The following is a 20392-nucleotide window of genomic DNA, read 5'->3' on the forward strand; positions in this document are numbered from 1 at the left end:
ACGCCGTATGAACAGTCGAGAGTTGCCAAATTTCCTTGAATAAAATGTTTGTTTCAAGGAAAGTTACGAATATTTTTCTTTGAAATTTTCAGGAATTTCAGGTAAAACTGCGAACAAAATTATCTGAAAAATTGGAAGGGAAATATTCATTAGTCTACCAGGAAATTCGTGTTCTATCAAAGGGAATTTGGCAACGCTTGAAGGTTTATTCTTGAAGGTACGTTTTTCCTTAGCACGGCAGAGTAGGATATAGGCGGGTTTTTCGAGTGTGCTTACCAAGCTGTCGTAGTGAACAGGGAGTACCGGCGGCTGCTCGGGGAGGTAGCGGCTGAAGCGAGGGCAGTTAGGGAACTGCCCCAAGTTGAGATTTAGTTGGGTGCTCCGCACGGCATTTGTCAAGATCTCGATCACCACATCTTGGAGCTGAGATTCGTCCAATTTGTTGTTTTTTATGCTTCCCACCGGGGCCAGACCTATTTTGATCTGCAACACATTACTAAATTAAATTTTTTTACCAAACAGCTCAAGTGCAGAAAGGAGGCAAAGACAAAAAGGGGGGGCAAAACTGGAATTACGAGTTGAGTTGGCACCACCACTTGGACCGCACTAAACAGAAAGAGACTAACAATAAGTTGTATCAGCTATTGCCAAATTTCATTAGATTATTGATTTTTACAGGAAGATGGTGACAAAAATCCTTTTGAAAATTTCAAGGGAGTTCCATTTGTGACTAGAAGCAAATTACCAGATATTTTCAAAAGAATCAGTACAACCCTTTGGCCTTCTCCTGTAAAAGAATAAATTGTTCGATGAAATTTGTCAATAAATGGCTCAACGCGGTCCAATTATGACGCAATGAGACGGTCCTCCCAATTTTCAGATCGGCTGATGCCCACATTCTTAGCCTTTATGAGAAATAACATGGGTTTTTTTCCGCGATGAAAGAATTCAAAGACGAAAAAAAATTTGTAAAGTCGGAAACTTCAAAAATTGATTTTCGAAATATTTTAGAGAGAATGTGAACCAGTTTTCTCAAAATCCTTCCTTCAAATTTAAACAGTCTTTTTTCTGTTCTAACTTACAATGAATACTACGCTGTAATCGTAAAGATACACTTGAGTACACGTGTTTTTCGTTTTCATATGGAGTGCAGCGCAGGCTGCTAGCGACAGCATTCGTCTTGGACACATTTTTTGCGTAAGCCCGGTCAACACTACTAGCAAAAGTTCACGGAACTTCGCGCGAAAGTTCAGTTCCGTAAAACAATCTCTGTGGGGACAAGGCCTTTCATTTGTAAGAAATGAACTAAAAAATTAAGAAAGAACAAACATAAATGAGGTTTAATAATTTTAACTTCCGCCGCCGTGCCGCCGCGCTGTGTTTGGCGCAATGCGTGAAGTATTCATGTAGTCTTGTAGGCACTGTGCGTCTCACGACGCGCCGCACGGTGGATCGAGTCAATGGGAGGGGTCGGTCATCGCGCATCACGCGTCTTATTTTCTCTGATTACGGAGATTTCCCACCCTTAGAATAGAGCAAATTACACTCATTTAATGTATTTTTCGTCGTAGATTCCATTTTTCTTCATTTTTCAGCCGAATAACAAGTTTTAATAGGAGTTTGACACACTTTTTCATGACTATTGAAATTGGGATCCTTGATAGCTGTTTTTTCACGTTACTTTCGGCGAATGGGACCGCAAGCATCTTCCATAAAGAATAATTTTGCAGAACTTGACTCAAGGACATTACTTGAGGAGTGAGGGAGGGCGGCTTTATAGCCCCCTCACTACGAAGGTTGCCATATTTCTTTCAATTTCTGATAACATCGTTTTTTGTTCATGTTAATTGGTTTCTCGCAATTGCATACTGACACATATACGGAACATTCTGATAATGTTCATTTTTCTTCTCTTTTCCTCCAGCCAGTCAATAGACGTTTTCATTTTTATGAACTCTCTACTCTTTCAAATGTTCAACAAATATGCATATTTCAAAAAATAGATCAATATATTAAATAAATAAAAAAGAGATGTATATACTGTAGCTTCTTTTTATCGAGTCATCCTAGAATATTATTATAGGTACTTATCACCAGATAAAAAAATTGAATGTGCAGAGAAAAAAAAATTATATCATCTTCCATTACTTCGTTTTGTTCCTCAATGTTTGGAGTGAAGTTTGAAACATATTTATTGAATAAATATGAAAATAAGAAGAAAATTTTTCATGCAAGTTCTGATCCCTTGAAGAACCTCTGAGAAGGACTATTGTCTCTTGAAGAAATTTCTTGTATTTCTTCTTTTTCAACCCACAACCAATTTTTAGTTTCTCGCTACCCTAGGGTAGAGAAAGTATTGTCATCCTCCAAGGGGGGGGGGGGGGGAGTTGAAATTTTATGTGTATGGAGCTCATGAAAGAGTTCTAGGTATGTTGAAGACATTTTGCAAGAAACGGGACGTGTGTAATATACAATGCGCAAAACATACACCTTAAACTTTATCGCACAATATAACGTTGATCGAATCAACTTCAAAGACTAACAGAAGGTTAATGTCTCGTCCAAAAATATCAACAAATAAGCCAAAATCAGTAATCAGTAGAAAAATTATCGAGATTGAAGGATATCGTGTGATGCACGATTTTATTGATGGCAATAGAGCAAGATCGGATTCCCAGCAGGCGCGACTTCCTATCATTCAAATGGACCGTTTTCGCAGATTAGCGGATATTAGCGGCTAATTATTACATAATATCATTCCTGATAGTGTACAGGAGGCAACCCAACAAAGGATTTTGCGGACACTTGTGGACATTTTTTTATCGAGCTATTTTAACATTTTTTTGGGCGTTTTTTTTAAGCAAGCTTTGGAGGTGGTTTTGGTCCTCCTAAAAATATGCCAATGCACATTCATGATATACCAAAATGTTCCTTAAAGGGAGGAGAATAAGTATGTTTAATTGAAATTTTGATGAATATGCCACAGAACTCATGCAAAAGCGAAATAAAACCTTGAGAATTAGACGGCAAATTTGATACCACCTGCAATGTCAGCTTTAGGCAACCCGCATGTCAAAGCGGAAGGGTTCAAAGATCCTAGAACCGTGGATACATTCATTTTGGAAGCTTAACTACTAGAAAACCAAGAAAAAATATTTAAAATCAGACTTTTTTTTTCGTCGCCCGTGACCGACCTCTACCATTGACTCGATCCACCGTGCGCCGCGCCGACCGTTGTTGACCGTACTGTGTTTGACGCAATGCGTGAAGTATTCATGCAGTCTCGTAGGTGCTAATATGTGTTACATCCATGCCGACCGCCGCGTCGAGGGCTTCTCCTTTTCATCTCAAGTCCCCGTCATCATTTCTCTTTGCGCCGCGCTGCTCCAGGCCAAATTACGTGTTTGGTTTCTCTCTTAACTCAACTAATTAAAGGTGCGCAGTCTTTTGTACAAATAGAATTGTCTTTGTGTAAATTTTGTCCGAAATACGACAAACTTAGAAATTAATGAACTCTCAGGAAATGAGAGATTTTGTCACCTTTTCTTGTTGGTAATTTTTTTCTGAATCCGATTATTTTGTACTTGCATTTATAAAAATTGCAAAATTTGCCGCCCCCTAATTTTGCCGCCATGGGCCGCGGCCCATGCGGCCACCCCCTTAATACGGCCCTGTCAAAGTTGAGGCCGTAATGGAGGAGATGTCCAACGCTGCCCTGAGGAGTCCACCTCTTTATCAAGACAAACTCTCTGTGTAACAATAGGTGAACAGATACACTAGCAGGATTGCCGTGTTTTCAGTTTTAGAGTCCCCCACAAAGTGGCAACCCTATAAATGTATTGAGACGGTGAAACTTTCAGACCACGTATCCCGCTTTGCGACGTTGTATAGACTTCCTGTCATCCTTTATTTTTTAAATGGAATACTACTCAACGCCAATTTTTGAAAACTTCCGTGTTCTTTCCTCTCTATGCGAAGAAGACTCTGTGAAAATTTCAAGAAATGATATCGATTTTTTCTCCATCAAAAAAATAATATGGAAGCGGAGGTTTTTAAACACCGCAAACGAGATACGTGGTCTGGTAGTTTCACCGTCGATTTGTGCCCTATCTTTGCATAGAGAGTGTGTCTTGATATAGAGGTGGACTCTTGTAGGGTGAGATATCCCCTCCTTTACGGCCTCAACTTTGAAAGCTTTTTTTGAGCTTTGGAGTTAATTATAGAGAAAACTAGGGGCATAATCTTGTTTTTCACGATATTTTCGATAGGAATCAGTACTTGAATCGCAAATTCCTGACAAATGCAAGAGCTCCATTTCGATCAGTGAGGCTATTCAGAAAAATTGTCCCAATTGAACTGTGTTAAACAGAAAGGAACCAAGCCACATCAGCTATTGCCGAATTTAATTAGGCAATTTAATTTTTTACATGAAAACTGTTGCGCGGATTTTCGTGTAAATTTCAGTGACTTCTCTTCCTAGTACGAAGCAAATTCCTTATAATTTTCAATGGAATCCGCACAAACGTTTTCTTGTAAAAAATTAAACTGCCCAATTAAATTATGCAATAGCTGATGTGCCTTGGTTCCTTTCTGTTAAACGCGGTCCAATTGCTCTGGTCACTTCATACCTTGGCCAGGTAACCCGTTCATGCCTTATCTCCAATCCGTAGTTTAATCTTCCCTGAGTTTTCCTTGTAAATAATACATTTCCCACAGATTCTCTTCATCGAGCAACTTCCTCTAATGATCGGAAGAACTTCTCACCGTCGCGTCGTTCCGCACTCGTTACGGAAAAGTCGAAACAACTTCGCGAGAAAGCGATCGAAACGGGATTTCAAGAATTCCAAAACGGCAAGTCGTCTATTTATAATGATTTAAAAATAAATTAACCGTATACTTCTAAATATACGCGAATACATACCGGGTGAATTACATACACATGGCGGAATAGCGCTTCGAAGGCCGGAGGGGGGTGGGCAGCTAGATCTCGGGCACTGACAGGGCGAACGAGAAGTTTTCAGGGTTGCCCGAGCTCGAATTTAGAACGCACGTGGGGACATTTAACGCCAAGAGATTTACCAATCCGGCAACATGGGAAATGCTTGTAATGAGTCAAGCTACGGATTTTCCTCACACTTTAAGAAGTAAACTACCATAAGAAGTAACATGGTCTTCATCGCAAGGACTTCATCGTCAAATAACGTACTTACATAGAATGGACCGCGTTAAACAGGAAGGAACCAAGCCACATCAGCTATTGCCCAATTTAATTTGGCAATTCAATTTTTTACATGAAAACGGTTGTGCGAATTTTCGTGCAAATTTCAGCGGACTTTCTCCATAGTACGAAACAAATTCCTTAAAATTTTCAAAGGGATCCACAGAAACGTTCTCTCGTAAAAAATTAAATTGCCCAGTTGAATTTGGCAATAGCTGATGTGGCTTGGTTCCTTTCTGTTAAACGCGGTCCATATGTGAAATCAAAAGATTCTATCACAACCAGAAAAAGTGCATTGAGCACCGCAAGGAAACTTTTTGATGACTGAAGTGCGAGACCACGTACCTCAATAATTGAGAGGCTGGGAGGACAAGGCGCATAAGTGCAGTTTTTGCTATTTCGAGAAATACTCGTTTGAAATTTCGAAATTACATGGATCCTTATGGCGGGAAGAAAGTTCAAACTTGCTTATGGATGCTTAAAAATTAGAATTTGGGAGCGAATTTTTCACAGATATGCATCGAAACTAGTTTCACTTGACATCATTAATAATATAATCAATTTTTTTTAAACACTGCAGCACTTAGGTGCCTTGTCCTCCAAGTGATGTTTCCTCGTGTAAATTCCTGGAGATATTGAAAAATTACAAAATCTTCTACCACTTTTAAGGTAAAAATAATCAGACGAGGAAATCACAGTTGCAGAAGTTATGCCGTGTCGCTCCACCCCGTGAGAGCTTTTCCCAGGTTTTACTCCTTGAAAAAGCGAAGCAAAACAAGAGAATGTGTGATTCGAATCAAGACGAGGAAACATGGGTTTTTCACGTTCACGCAATCTCTGCTGTGAAGGACGGTAAGTTGAAAGATTCTCAGTTTGATAACAAAATTTCTTGTCTTATACCGCATTATAGTTCCTTCGCCCGATTTAAGTGGCAAAAAATCGAAAAATGAAAATAAAAAAAGTTAAAAAGCCCGTGCTTAAGAAACTTCTTGATCGAACATCAGCGAATACAGAAGTTAAAATATTTTTCATAAGAATTGCAGCGTGGAGTCATCGTAGGCGGATCCAGACACGTTGAACGGGAGATGAGAGCAAAAAAGGGGGGTCGAGGGGTTTCTCCCAGAAAATTTTCAACATTTTAAGGGATCTAATATATACATTTTGAGTCAATTTCGTCATGAATAATTGTCCAACATGAGCGTCCTCCCTTCTTTCTTCCGTTCCCTCCTTCTCTCGTTCCTCCTTTTTTCCAAATCTTTTTTTTCGAGAGCAAAGGGGGGGGGGGGGGGCGTATGCCTTCAGAATGCCCCCTAATTCCCATCATACACGGAGAAAAAAACTTCGTGCGTGGGATCCGAAGTTTAGGTCATATGGATCTCTGAAGTTTTCGGATTGAACATCTGAACACTTTAGGTCTAGGTGTCGAGGTTCGGATCACACATCTGAAACTTCAGATGTGAAAACCGAAGTTTTTCGGATGTGAGAACCGAAGTATTTCGGATGTGAAAACCGAAGTACTTCAGATGTAAGAACTGAAGTTTCAGGTGTGTGATCCAAACCTCTGGAGCTGGACCTAAAGTGTTCAGATGCTCAATCTGAAAACTTCAGAGATCCATATGACCTAAACTTCGGGTCCCACGCGGGAAGTTTTTTTCTCCGTGTAAACAGAAAAAAGTATACTTGACGCGGAGCCTAATTCTTTTCACTTTTCCCTTTCGATTTTGATTGCTGATAGCTCTGGCGCGAAGACATGGTCGACATGTTTTTGCTGTTTGAGACGACAGGGCATCGGGCATCGGAGATTAATGATGGAATATCGGTCTATTCTAGCGCTCGTGACTAGAAATCGAAGGATTCGGGGGTGGTTGTTGGATTAGCTCCAAACGGGACTATACTTGCTTCGCACAACTGCGCGCATAGTTTTTGGTAGAAGCTGGTAGGTGCAATGGCCTGGTGACATCGTGCAGGGAGCAGTGAAAGGATGCTTTTTCAGTTCAAAGGAGTCGGTATTTTGTGGTGTATTTTATTAGTCCGTTGCAAAGTTTTGCTGATTGTGAGAAGAAAGGACGAGTTGCTTAAACGGAAGAAGGCTAGAAAGTTACGATGAGAGCATCGGAAAAGTCTGGAACTCACTCCCAACTTCACAATCTGCCAAAAATGCGCACTTTTGAGCTTCCCGCTTAAAACGTGTACTACGAGAAAGACATACTTTCAATTACACGAGTCATTTTCAATTGAAATTCCTGACTTGACGGCCCCTGTAAGTGGCTGTCACTCAGTTTTTACAATTTTTTCCTCAGGGGGGGGGGGGGATACTTGTGGAAAATCATAAATAAAAATTGTGAGGCAAAGGGCTGCAAAGGTACACTAACAGGAAGCAGAAGGGCGATGGCCCACTTAACTGGGGGCAGAAGTGGCCCTTCCCAGCAATTTTTAAGAAATCTTCGGGGCCTCCCTTGAACCGTCTCTTCCTTAATCAGGAAAACCCTAACGCCCTCCCCCCTATTCACTTTTCGTCGGGACACTCCCTCAAAAACGAGGAGCCAGCCCCCACTTCGCTGAATAGGGATCAACTGCCGTGCGAAGGAAGAACGCCGTATGAGCATTCGAGAGTTGCCAAATTTCCTTGAATAAAATGTTTGTTTCAAGAAAGGTTACGAATATTTCTCTTTGAAATTTGCAGGAATTTCAGGTAAAACTGCGAACAAAATTATCTGAAAAATTGGAAGAAAAATATTCATAAATTTACCAGGGGATTCTTGAGTTATTAAAGGAAATTTGGCAACGCCTGAAGGTTCATACGGCGTTCTTCCTTAGCACAGCAGTCTAATCAATATTATTGAAGGATTAGGGGGTCCTGGACCACTTCGAGGTCCAAAAGCGTTACCGCGCCTCAGTCGTCATCGTCATGCGTTACTCATGATTCGAGATCGTTAGGGGACCATGCTCCCTAACCGCCTCGCTGTCCAACCCCCCTTAGTGCTTCGCGCTCAGGCGTTATGCGTTACTGTTATGATTTTATATTACATGCAGAGTAGGATGAGAGTATGATTTAATACCTCAGGCCATCCGTCGGCGCGGACTTGAGCGGTGAGCTTCTCGGTGATGCAGAGGATGTGTAGCCGGGCCCGGAATTTGTTGATGTTGACTCTGTAGTGGGAGACCTCGACTTTTTCACCCTTCTGCCGGAGCGCTTTCAGCTGCATGGCCGGTGTCGCATCGCAGTCGCACGTGATAGTCTGTTCACAAACAAAAATCAATACTCATATTAATTTGGATAAAAAACAAAATTAATAGACAGACAACTGACATCACATACTAGGCGGAACTGGTAACTTTTGTGGTTAAAATTCGAGGTGGGGGGAGTGGAGAGGAGCGTCTCATCCAGTTTCGTATTTTTAGGTGCGACCGTTCAAACGTTAGCGGGGGGTGCTGAACTTTTTAAAGACCCTGTATAATACACCATAGCGGAGTTATAAAAATATTTACAGATGCAACGTCCCGCTGGCCTTCGCTGATCTGATTGATGCTACTTGAAACTGTGTCAGTGGGAGGGAATCTGCTGAAAAAGCGAACTAAAAAAGGCGCTCGCCCAGAGTGCGAAAGATAAAAACAAACGGAATTCGCAGCGCGGCGTTCGCGTGCCTCTGATATGATGTAATACTTATTCATGCCGATTTATTCGCACATATGATTTGCCTAATCCCACACCAAAACGGGACTGTTAAAACCGCAGAGGACCTGCTTTTGTCCAACGCTTGCCCAATAATGACGTCACCTGTGTGTCGCGAAAGCTTTCCGAGACTAAATCTCTTTTGAATTGCAACTTTTGCTGCAGCGAAAAGAGTGGGAAGCTGACTATTGAGAGAAGCTTAAAAATCACAGCTGCGACATCAGAAAAGTCCGGAATCCACCTCTATAACTTTACTTCATTACCTACACATGGAGAAAAAGAGACCGAAATTTTGTATTAGTATAGGAAGTAAAAAACGGAGTAACACAAGCTGTAGATTAATTTTTTGTGTTAGTTTTCTCCGTGTCAAATCGACCAAATCTTTGGGTTGAAAAGATCAAATCTTCGTGTTGAAAATCTGCGACCTCGTTAAAATTTACGCGGCAGCCAGTGGCTGGACGGACAAGGGGTTTCAACCCTGCGGCCTGCGGGCGAATATACTTTCTCCGGGTCAGCAAATAACCTCTTTTGCGGCTTTGGCACATACTTTACTCCTGCTTTTGCCGCATTTCATACTCCCGCTTACATTCCTTCTCCTCTCAGAGAAACATCATTTTTGTGCCGTGTTCGTTTCACTAACGGTCGAACTAATTTTATTATCTTCTATTTCACTATACAAACAAGAAATAAGGTAACCACCGCAGGGTAAAAAATTTAGCTTTACAACACGCATGATTCTATGTTAAATTCTCACGGTGACGCCGGTGATAATAATGTTTTAACTTCAGTTTCGTTGTAATTTTAGTTCGTTTTTCGTTTTTAAGTACCTGATGATGGCTGTGAATGCCGAAATGGCCGTAGTGCTAGTTTAAGGTTTGACAACCGAAATCTCGAAATCGGGCGAAAAAGAAAAAGTGAGTATTATCTGATACAACCCGATAAAGGAGGAAAAAGAAAAATAACAACAAGATTGTAAAGAAAAAACGTCTTATGTTGGCCTGTGAGACACACCTCTGCAATCTGGCCCTATAACTTGCGATCACTCTGTATATTATAATACTTTAATTACTACCCTGCGTGGTTCATCCCAAACCGTTTTCATCTCACTGACAGTGAGCTAATCACACCTGGAACTTGGACGGAGCTCGACGAAGATAGAAGCAGCCTAAAAAATTAATCAATTTCTAAAGAGTTAAGAGAAATTGAACGCCGCGACTCCGAAGTTTCAGACTCGAGCTGGCATTTCAGACCGTCCAAGTTTCGGACCCGAACCCGCCCTCACCCCCCTCTCCCCCTCCCTTCGCGTGACACGAGGACGCATCCTTCGCGTCGGGGGAAAAACTCAAGCGACGACGGTGAAAACGCGAGACTTTGCACGCAAAAATAACTTGCGTGACGTCAAACTTCGATCCATCGTTGCCAGATTTGGGGTTCGCCGCGTGTCGATTGACAGGCGGCATGCGTTTACATCCGAAGACGGGCAATGCCGCCTGGAACATTCCTCGTGTTTGCACAAAGGGCGGCTGGAGCGAGCGGACGGCCCGAGAATAGACCGGCATTTTCTCCCGTTTTCAGACGGCCTGGAATTTCGGGAATCGACCAACTTGCGGGCTGGTCCGTCGCGGTAAGGAAGAACGCCGTCCGCACATTCCACCGTTGCGAATTTCTCCGGATAAAATCTTTATGTCTAGGAAAAGTTAGGAAGATTTCTCCTTGAAATCGAATTCTTTCGATCGAATTGCGAAAGGAAACTCTGAACGTTGGAATGCTCATACGGTGTCGAAACACAATATGGGCCTTTAAAGCTCTATTATTCGATGCCGCGATTATTGTAACGCAAGTTCGAATAATCGCGCCAAACACAGTGCGGGTGGCCGACGTTACACGTATAATAGCGCCTGCAAGACTTTAAGAATACTTCACGCATTGCGCCAAACAGTGCGGCCCATATTAGCGCCTTCAAGACTGCATGGATACCTCTCGCATTGCGCCAAATGTACTGCAGTCGATCAGTTGACGTGAAACGCATATTAGCGCCTAAAAGACTATAGGAAGACTGCAGGACTGCGTGTCATCATTCTTTACTTTCTGCTCCAGTTTTCTTCATAATGAAAGGGAAAATATGTATCCTTATTGAAACGATTCAGAAATTTGAATAGTATTTGTTTTTTTTTAAAGGAGGATAGATATTTAGATCTCGCTGGTGTCTAGTTCCCTTTCCAAATATATATTATATTTTGATCTATTATTTGACAATAGGTTATTTGATAAGTGAATACAGCCTTTCCAAACCCCTTTCTTGGCAAACTCGTTTGGGTTCGGATTATCCGCGGAGGCTCCGGTTCTGATCATCGCGGATAATCGAGACTCCACTGTATACACACATTTTCCTTTAAATGTTTTTTCTCAAGGGAAATTCGGCATTCACTGAAGGTTCATACGGCGTTTTTGCGTGGCAAGCCACACGCCGGCAAAACTTTTCGGATGGCTCGTCGAGTTTAATGCGCTTTCAAGCGCTTCTCCACTCTGGAGTGGAGTTGAAGAGGCCGGTAAAAAATTCTCTTTGCGGCGAGGCGGATTTAGCAATGGACCACTAGACAAGGTACGATTTCCAGCATTCTGATAAATGTTTCGTAACAAAAATTTCACGCAGAACACGATAGGCACAACGAAAATTACCGAAATCAACTCCTTACGAAGATATTAAATGATTCTTGATGCGTGAATTCAAACCACCCGCTCATGAAAACTCAATGCTCTAGGTGATTCACATCGCGCACTAAACGTCTATCATCACAGTCTCTGCGATATAAAAATCTGGCAACCTCAATCTTGACGCTTTGGCTTAGCTACAGCAAATTGCTCATAGTTTGAACTGCACATGGTGGGAAATGTACATTGCTCGATTGAGAAGATTGCTGAAACCGTTGTAGAGCGCGATTTGACTCACGTAGAGCTTTGAGTTTCTTGTGAGCGGGCAGTTCAAATTCCTCGTAACCAATGTGAAACAAAAACGTTAATATCTTCGTTAGGAGTTGGTTTCAGTCATTTTCGTTGCACGAATCGTGTTTTGCGTGAAATTTTAGTCAAGACACATGTATCAGATTGCTTTAATTCGTACCTTGTCTAGTGGTCCATTTGGCAATACCGGATTCCCACCATTTAAACCTATGTTGAATAATCGATTCTTGTCGGAGCACCTGGCCCCTCCAAGAATCAATGTATTTCCACAGGTTTAAATGGAGAAAAACAATGTTGCCAATTCTTGGATCCGCCAATACTTTGCGATATTATAAGGATGGCAGTTTTGAACCTGCACAGCAAAGCAACACTGAATTAATGTTGTAAAAAGTCTGGCGATTTTATAGGGAACTTACTACATGCGAGAATCGAGTTCAGTGCTGATTGACAACCTTATGTAACAAAATTATTACGTTTCCCGACATTTTCGGGAAAATTTCGAGAGAATATTTGGCAATGCTGATTGAAAGCTTACCATTCATTTCATAAATTAGGTCTTTGCAACGACACTACGAGTCGCTTCAATGACATTCCGCAAGAAAATGACACCGGCAACACTGCACTTTCTTGCAGGATGGATATTATGATGTTCCTCGTCGTGAGAAAAAAAGAAGGGATATGAGAAAACTGTCATTAAAACTTGGGAAATCAGATAGAGCACAGGATTTTCCGCAAAACTGTCATAGTGGCAGTCTATTCATTCCCACCTCCTAAGATACCAGCTAATTTATTACCGATGATAAAAATATGGATAAAGAATCTTCTTAATACTACACCCATCAAGAAGGTGGTGCCTTCTTCGTTCCAATTCATCATCTCAAGGTCGAGTAGCTCAAGATTTTTCCGACATATTTCTTTTTTATTTTCCAAAGAAAATGAAACTCAAATTCCTGTGTTGGTATTCATTGATTACGTTGTCTGGTATTGTCAGTAACGCTTTTTAATATCCCCTCGAAAAGAAAATAGGATTCTTCATTACGAGAAATCAGTTGCCCTCGACAGTTATTCATGATGCCGAGGCTGAGGGCGCATAAATACTCGTTGTTTTGAGAAGACGATTAATTTTTCTTTGTAATTTTCTAATATTTTAATTTCGACGATAAAAGTTTCCTTTATGAATTATTTTTTAGGTCATGAAAACCAGTTAAAACTGAAAAAAAGAAGGATGGCGATGATCCAGTTTCATTTGAGATAAAGCAATTTGTGTGGAGAAACCGCGCAAGATCTGAAACCAGATAAGGCGTTTTTGATCTGTGCGGCGGTGATATATTATGAGGGGCTTGGAGGACAAGGCGCATAAGTGCGCAGTTTTTGCTACTTCGAGAAATACGTGTTTGAGGTTTCGAAATTACATGGATCCTTATGGCGGAAAGTTCTGCCTTTTTGATGTTTAAAAATGTGAATTTGAGAGCGAATTTTTCACAGAATATGCATTAGGATTAGTTTTAGTTGCAATCAAGAATACCGCAATTTTTTTCAAAAACTGCACTTACGCGTCATGTCCTCCAAGCCCCTAATATATGGACCGCGTTCAGCAGAAAGGAACCAAGCCACATCAGCAATCGAGGACACCGCACCAAGAACAGTCTATAGGCGTACAGGTCGTTATTACGCCCATCTGCTTTTCGGATTCTACGTACCCTGGACTGTGCTGTGGTAGCGATAGAATATAGATAGGTAACGGCTCGAGGTCGAAAAACCTTTTTTTTCCGAGTTAAGTCAGGCCTCTAGATCGATGGGTGCAAGAACGACCTATAAACTGGCTTATAAACTTTAGGGCCTATAAAGTTGTAGTTACCCCTTTTTTTACTCACTATCGATATTCTTTCATTTTGCGTTAATCATGCGTGATTAAAATGATTTATACTTCATATTGCCACCAAAATGACTGTTGGGCGTAATACTGGTCTATAAACAGCTTCTTTAAATTAAATATATGAGAGTATAAACCCACAATGTATCGCAAAATCTACCCGGCATCCTTCAATAGAAGGGTTAGGCCACCCAAAAACACCAAAACAGGGTACCTGCGTAGAAAAGTCTGCGCAGTACATCAAAAACAAAACTTTAAATGCGTTTTTCTCAAAACGCGGTTCTTGGTGCGGTGTCCTCAATTGAAATAGCCTCCATACACGCTGGGCTTGTCGATTTTCTTTCACATTTTTGCACTGGTGAATGCATAGCTGAAGTGCGCTCCAGCTAGAATTGTATTTAGCAAATGGGTGGTTTTTATACGAGGATTAAAAATAAACAAGTGGTACGGAACAAAACAAAAGAATATGAACCATTCAAAACTATAATCCGGGTATCGGAACTTGGTTGTTTTGAAAACGCCTTCAGATGCGGCGTGATACCTTACGCATTCCGGAGAGATCGAATAGTTGTATCATTGCGCCTTAGAAATGCGACGGCAGATTACGTACAATCGAAATAGCCTTCATACACGCTAGTCTTGTCGATTTCCTTTGACATTTTTGCAGTGGTGAATGCATAGCTGAAGTGCGCTCCAGCTAGAATTGTATTAAGCAAATGGGTGGTTTTTATACGAGGATTAAAAATAAACAAGTGGTACGGAATATAACAAAATAATATGAACTATGCAAAACGATCATCCGGGTATCGGAACTTGGCTGTTTTGAAAACGCCTTCAAATGCGGCGTGATACCTCACGCATTCCGAAGAGTTCAAATAGTTGTATCATTGCGCCGTAAGAATGTGACGGAAGATTTCAATAATTGCCAAAATTGGACACTTTAAATTTTTACAAGAGAACGTTCGTGCGGATTCCTTTGAAAATTCTTAGGAATTCGCCTTTAACTATGCAGAAAATTCACTGACATCTGCACAAAAATCCGCACAACCGTTTTCATGAAGAAAATTAAATTCCCCAGTTATATTTGTCAATAGCTAATGTGGTTTGGTTCCTTTCTGCTCAACGCGGTTCATATGAATTGCGAAAGATGACGTTTCCTTCTCAATAATTTTACTGAATTTCCCCTCTTTTTAAATTTTATAAACCGACTGAAATTCCGCGTGTAGAAAATTAACCACACAGATCTAATCCAGACTTCCGGCTGGCTCTGAGAGCATCTCCTTCAAGATGGTGAACTGCAAGGTTGAGTCACGATGGTCAACGACTCCATTATATTCGACAATGTAAATTTTGATTGTTTAGGGAATGATTACTCTTCGCCGCAATTTAAGCGACCTATTTCCACCGAGCAACGTACTTCAAGCAGCTGGTAAACGATGGCCGTGCAGACTGAAAACGCGAGGAACCACAAACTGCGGTTTCGGCAACCGTCAATGACCTGAGCTGGGTATGGTGTGATTCTGAAAATGCGAGGTTGGCCAAGGCTCTGCTTTATGAATAAATATTGCGTGAGGTCGGTGCGGTTTATTAAGCAGATTAGATGAATTTAGACTGATTGAGCCGGGAGAGAAGGTCGGATTTAAGTACTACATGTATAGAACGATAAGAACCTCATCAAAGCTTTACGATGTACGAAAATAAATGCTTCAATAAATCATTTTTCGAGCATTAATGGGTCAGTTGCGCTGGTCGCAAAATCGCGTTTTGATGATTGAAGCGCATAAAACTGTGAAAAATAATAAATCTGTCCACGCGCCAAATTGCTACGTCCAATATTGAAGGAGATGTCGCCTTTCAAAAAACACGGTATATGACGTCATTCATCGTGGTATAGTAAATACCATGGTTTCTTCCACTTTGGATTCATCAATCAGTGATGCATACGAGGCAGTGGCGAGACGTGAATATCGATTATCGATAAATCCCCATTTGAAACTATGGTAAAGAATCGATTAGTAAGGTGTTCGCTTCGAACACCCTATCGATCCTTTTCCATAGATTTAAATGGCAGATCCATCGATACATCGCAAAGCACGCCACGGATACGAGGGTAGTGGTTACTCAACGGAAAACACGGATGAAACCAGGATGGAAGAAACCATGATGTGCGCACTTTCGCAGTGGTTAACGTCATACTCCGTGCTTTTCGAAGAGCGATATCTCCTCCAATATTGGATATGGATACCATACTCTTCCGTTTGTTCTTGGTATTTCTTTGGTACACCCTGTCATATGACCTTTGCGACCGTTGAAAATGTGACCTTTGTAACGGTTTGTGGCTTGTAGCTTCAAAGGAATCAAATATAGCTATAGAGAAAAGGGCGCCATTTGAAAATGGATTTAACAAGGTTAAATTTGTAGTTTCCTTCATGAAAGAACGGAACTTTCCAATGTTGTCAAATTTTCCCTTGCAAATTGCATTATGATAAGAATTTTGAGCCATTCTGACTGAAAATGTGACTGATTTTTCTTCCGATCTCGTGCAATAATCAGACAAATTTTGTATAAAACTTTCACAAGAGCCATCATTCTTGTGAAAAATTGAATAATTTTATTCAATTTTGCAACCTTGAAATTGAATTACGTTCCTTCGTCCGGGGAACGATGAATTGTTGAAACATTCAGGAGGAAAGGCATAAGGTTCAGTTACACGATCAAATTGAGCCATCAAATTGGGCCTCTCATTGGTCGCATCCTCACTTCAGGTCTTTTTCCACCAATTAGAGCTTCAGTTTGATGGCTCAATTTGATCGTGTAACTTAACCTCTACAGTTCAGGTTCTTTAAAATGTATTGTTTCTAATAATGATTTCTTTCTTCCGTTGAATTGATGATTCCATTCTGATCCTTGCTTGCTATCCTACTTCATGACGTCAGGAGAGATGCTCAAGACCGCAAAACAGTCACAGCCCTTCCGATTTTCTCATGACGTAGACGACATTGCGGAATGCGGATGCACAGTTTTTACCCAGCCTCCGACTTAATTTCCTTTGCCTCTGTGCTATTTGCTATTTCATCACATTCGTCCCATTCCAGGAACTTATTAATTCACTGCTGCTCCTGCAAGCGGAACCACGTCCTCTCTTCCTCCCGACCTTCCTCAATATTTATCCTCCTCTCGTCCACGTTACAATGTCTCTCTTTCTCTCTTCCGTTGGACTAGGGTGGCTTCGTTTCTCATCCGTTCAGCAACGTAGTTATGAATGGATAATAACTTCTTCTCGGCGTGTAAAAGAATTAAAACTGTTGGTTGTTCTGCCGTGCTAAGGAAGAACGCCATATGAACCTTTAGGCGTTGCCAAATTTCTTTTGATAAAACACGAATTTCCTGGTAAACTTATAAATATTTTCCTCTTACTTTTTCAGATAATATTGCTCGAAATTTCAGCTGAAGTTCCTGAAATTTTCAAGGAAAACTATCCATAGCATCCCTCAAAAATAAACATTTTATGGAAGGAAATTTGGCAATTCTCGAATGTTCATACGGCGTTCTTCCTTAGCACGGCAGTGTTGGAGGAGCAAAAAGGTCGAGAATTCGCGCAAGAAAATGTTATTACCTCACAGGAAAGAGCTCGATGAATTGTGATCACTGTACTTTTTACGATTTTTTTCGGATATAAGAAATTATAGAAAAATAGATTTAAAAGTGAGACATTCGTCGCTTTGTGACATCCTACGGCGTAAACACACGTATTCTAGCAGTATAAATAATTTTGTCACCACTCATATTCAATAGCTGTTCAATTTAGAAACCTAGGATATTTTCGTGCTTGTTTCACACATTGCCAGGGGTTTTCATTCATAGATAAAAAGACACCTGCAAATTCTCCATTGCAACCTTTAAAGATTGATTTTAGAGACTTCTGGAAATGCGGGGTTATTGAAAAACATCATGTATCCGACATTTCCTTTTTCTGATTTTCACATTTAGAGTGATAAGTAGATTTTTTTTTTTTTTTTCTTTTTTTAATTTCTTTATTTTTCTTTGAGCATCTGTGTCAGATGACGGCGGTCATTTTTAGCTTCGCGTGGAGTTGCAAAATCAAGGTGACGCATCGGTTTCAAAGAATGTTGCCGTGGTGTACTTTCTAAAGCGGGCAGCTTGAGAATACTCAAATTTCTAACGCAAATTGTGAAATGACGCAGGTGACTGTTAAGCTTTGCCGATGTGATCATCGTTATTACAGAGCTATTTGCCTTTAAAAATAACTCTCCTTCTGGAGCTATCTTAAGTCCGCAATTCCAGCATGGGGTGTTTCCTGGTGGGCGCTCAAATGGGTGGTGGTGCATGGTGCAACCGGATAACAAGCGCGAAAGTGAAACATTACGTGCCCGTAATGTGACGGAATGAGCTAATGGAGCGGACAACCGATAGTAAACTACCGTTTATTGGTTGCTCCTGTAGCGGAAATTGCGGGAAGCTCCTCGGCGGTGACGCATCCGAAGTCTGCGGGCCGATTATTGAAATTGATAGACAAAGCTATAGACAAAGATGACAAAAGGGATATGGAGGGAACCTATTGGTGGAAGTTGGTACTTGCAATGGACAAAGGCAGTAGGCAGTAGACTAACTAACGGCAACACACGAGGAACCCGACAGTTAGTCCATCATTGTCTCCCTTAGTCCATAAGAATCATACATTTCGACCAATAGGATCGCTCCATACCCCCTATGTCTTCTTTGTCGATAGCTTTGTCTATCAATTTCAATAATCAGCCCGCTGGCTGCAACAAGAGTATCGGGAGAGAATGACGAAGGGTCAGGTTCACGGATCGATTGCATCCAATATCGACAAGGCCAAGGTGGGCTTGGAAATGATGGGATCCGCGCACCGGCCGAACGACGGATGTGATGGCCATAAACCGCGCAAGGGTGATGTAATATGTGTCCGGAGAAGGTATAGACGGAAAATTATTGAACGATGGAGTGACTCATTGTGTACTGAGACGAACTAGTTGAGGTGATTTCTTCCAGGCTCCGGAGTCAAGAAATCTTGATTTATTTCATTTTCCCGACATTTCCCTGATTTTTCTTGATTTTTACGGAAAGGTCCCTATAAGAAAACCCGGAATTTTCTGCAGATCCTAAGTGGAAAAAAACAAAATTTTTCTGGAAAAATAGGGAGGGAGAATCACCTTATCTTTGGAGAGCGTTAATATACCGTCATCATCGTTTTTTTTACGGTTCGATTTCGACTTTGCCGCATAGGCAAAAAACATACAGCGCGAATATTTGACTATTTGAAAAACATGTATTTTTGACTCTCTACAAAACTTACTATGCACATTACCTCAAGTAGCAAACCTGCAATAGGAAACTGAGTCATGGATCTAGTCTAACGAAAGGAAGGTGAACCTCCAAAGCAAAAATATTTTCTCACGGTGCAGAAATCAGTATCGTCGCTTCAAGGAATCGCTTACTAAGTTCACCTTGCTTATTTTATGATAAAGTAATTAGTGCTAAACTAGACAAATTTTTCACGTCATTTTACAATCAGTTAGCTGATGCGGAAACCGCATTAATGTGGTCCTATTCATTTCGAAGAGACCTTAGGTCTGCAATCAATTAAGAATTAGCGAAAGTTGAGACGCTTCAATGACTAGTGTCTCTGTGGCTGGAGGTAACATTTTGAAAATACTCAAACGAAGTTTTGAGAGGCGGTTCTCGCGGTCGAATCGTCAGAGCTGTTTATACTTCATTTAGTCTATTATAAAAATTGACTTTTGCTTCGGAAGCTTGCCTCACAGCGAGTCGATTGTTTTAAATTCCATAAAACTGCCAAAAGCATGCCACGAAGAAAACATTTTTGTGCGTGAGGCCCTAAATTCGGGTCATATGGATCTCTGAAGTTTTTCGGCTCGTGTCTCCGAAAACTTGAGGTTAACCTGCCGAAGTTCGAGTCGGTGCGAACTTCGGTTGATACTTTGGTATTGTAACTTCTATGGCGTCAACCGAACTTCAGAAAAATACCAGAGCTTCGGTAGCTGCGGACCTGGAGTTCTTGTATGCACAATCTGAAAACTTCAGAGATTCATATGACCCCAAATCCGGGTCTCGCGCACGAAGTTTTTTTCTTGGTGTAGCATAGCGCACCAAACATTCGGCAGTTTTACTTAATTTCGACACAGCCGTGACGGAAAATCGAAGTTCTACTTGCTAAGATTTTCAGAGTGCGAGTATTGCGAAAAAAATTTTCGAGGGCGGTGATCTATTAGCCCTTGATTCGATCCGATCCTCATCTGCGGAATATAACAGTGACTTAAATCAATCACACAAATAAAGGCCGAAGAGCCCTATAAGAGAATGTTAAACTTTCGCAATAGTCGAAAATTTCCTAGCGCGTGCTGCGCGTGTTGGAATTTCGACACACTTCATTTAAGAACTATCGCTCGACTTTTTGCCTTAGTGCATGGGTCTTTTCAGAACTTCTGTCTGACACACACTACGTGAGCGATTTATCAGGCGAACAAGGTTTTTTACTCACGTTTTGTCACGTTAAGTAAGGCAATTCTGCGAAGCATTAGGAGCCGAATAGAGGGCCACTTACCTAGAACAGAAAAAATACACAGTTTTAATGTGTTGTCGAAAAAAATTTAATTGACATATC

General features: G+C 41.1%; 1 protein-coding gene across 1 annotated transcript in view; it reads right to left on the reverse strand.

Moving 5' to 3' along the window:
- Positions 1–20392, reverse strand: part of LOC109032994 (uncharacterized) — an 85656-nt gene that overhangs the window by 21815 nt on the left and 43449 nt on the right. Inside the window, 2 exon segments of the mRNA XM_019045378.2 lie at positions 277–483; positions 8278–8457. Of these exon segments, the coding sequence (XP_018900923.2) occupies positions 277–483; positions 8278–8457 (387 nt within the window).

The sequence above is a fragment of the Bemisia tabaci genome, chromosome 7 (genome assembly GCF_918797505.1).
Source record: "Bemisia tabaci chromosome 7, PGI_BMITA_v3".
NCBI lineage: Eukaryota > Metazoa > Arthropoda > Insecta > Hemiptera > Aleyrodidae > Bemisia > Bemisia tabaci.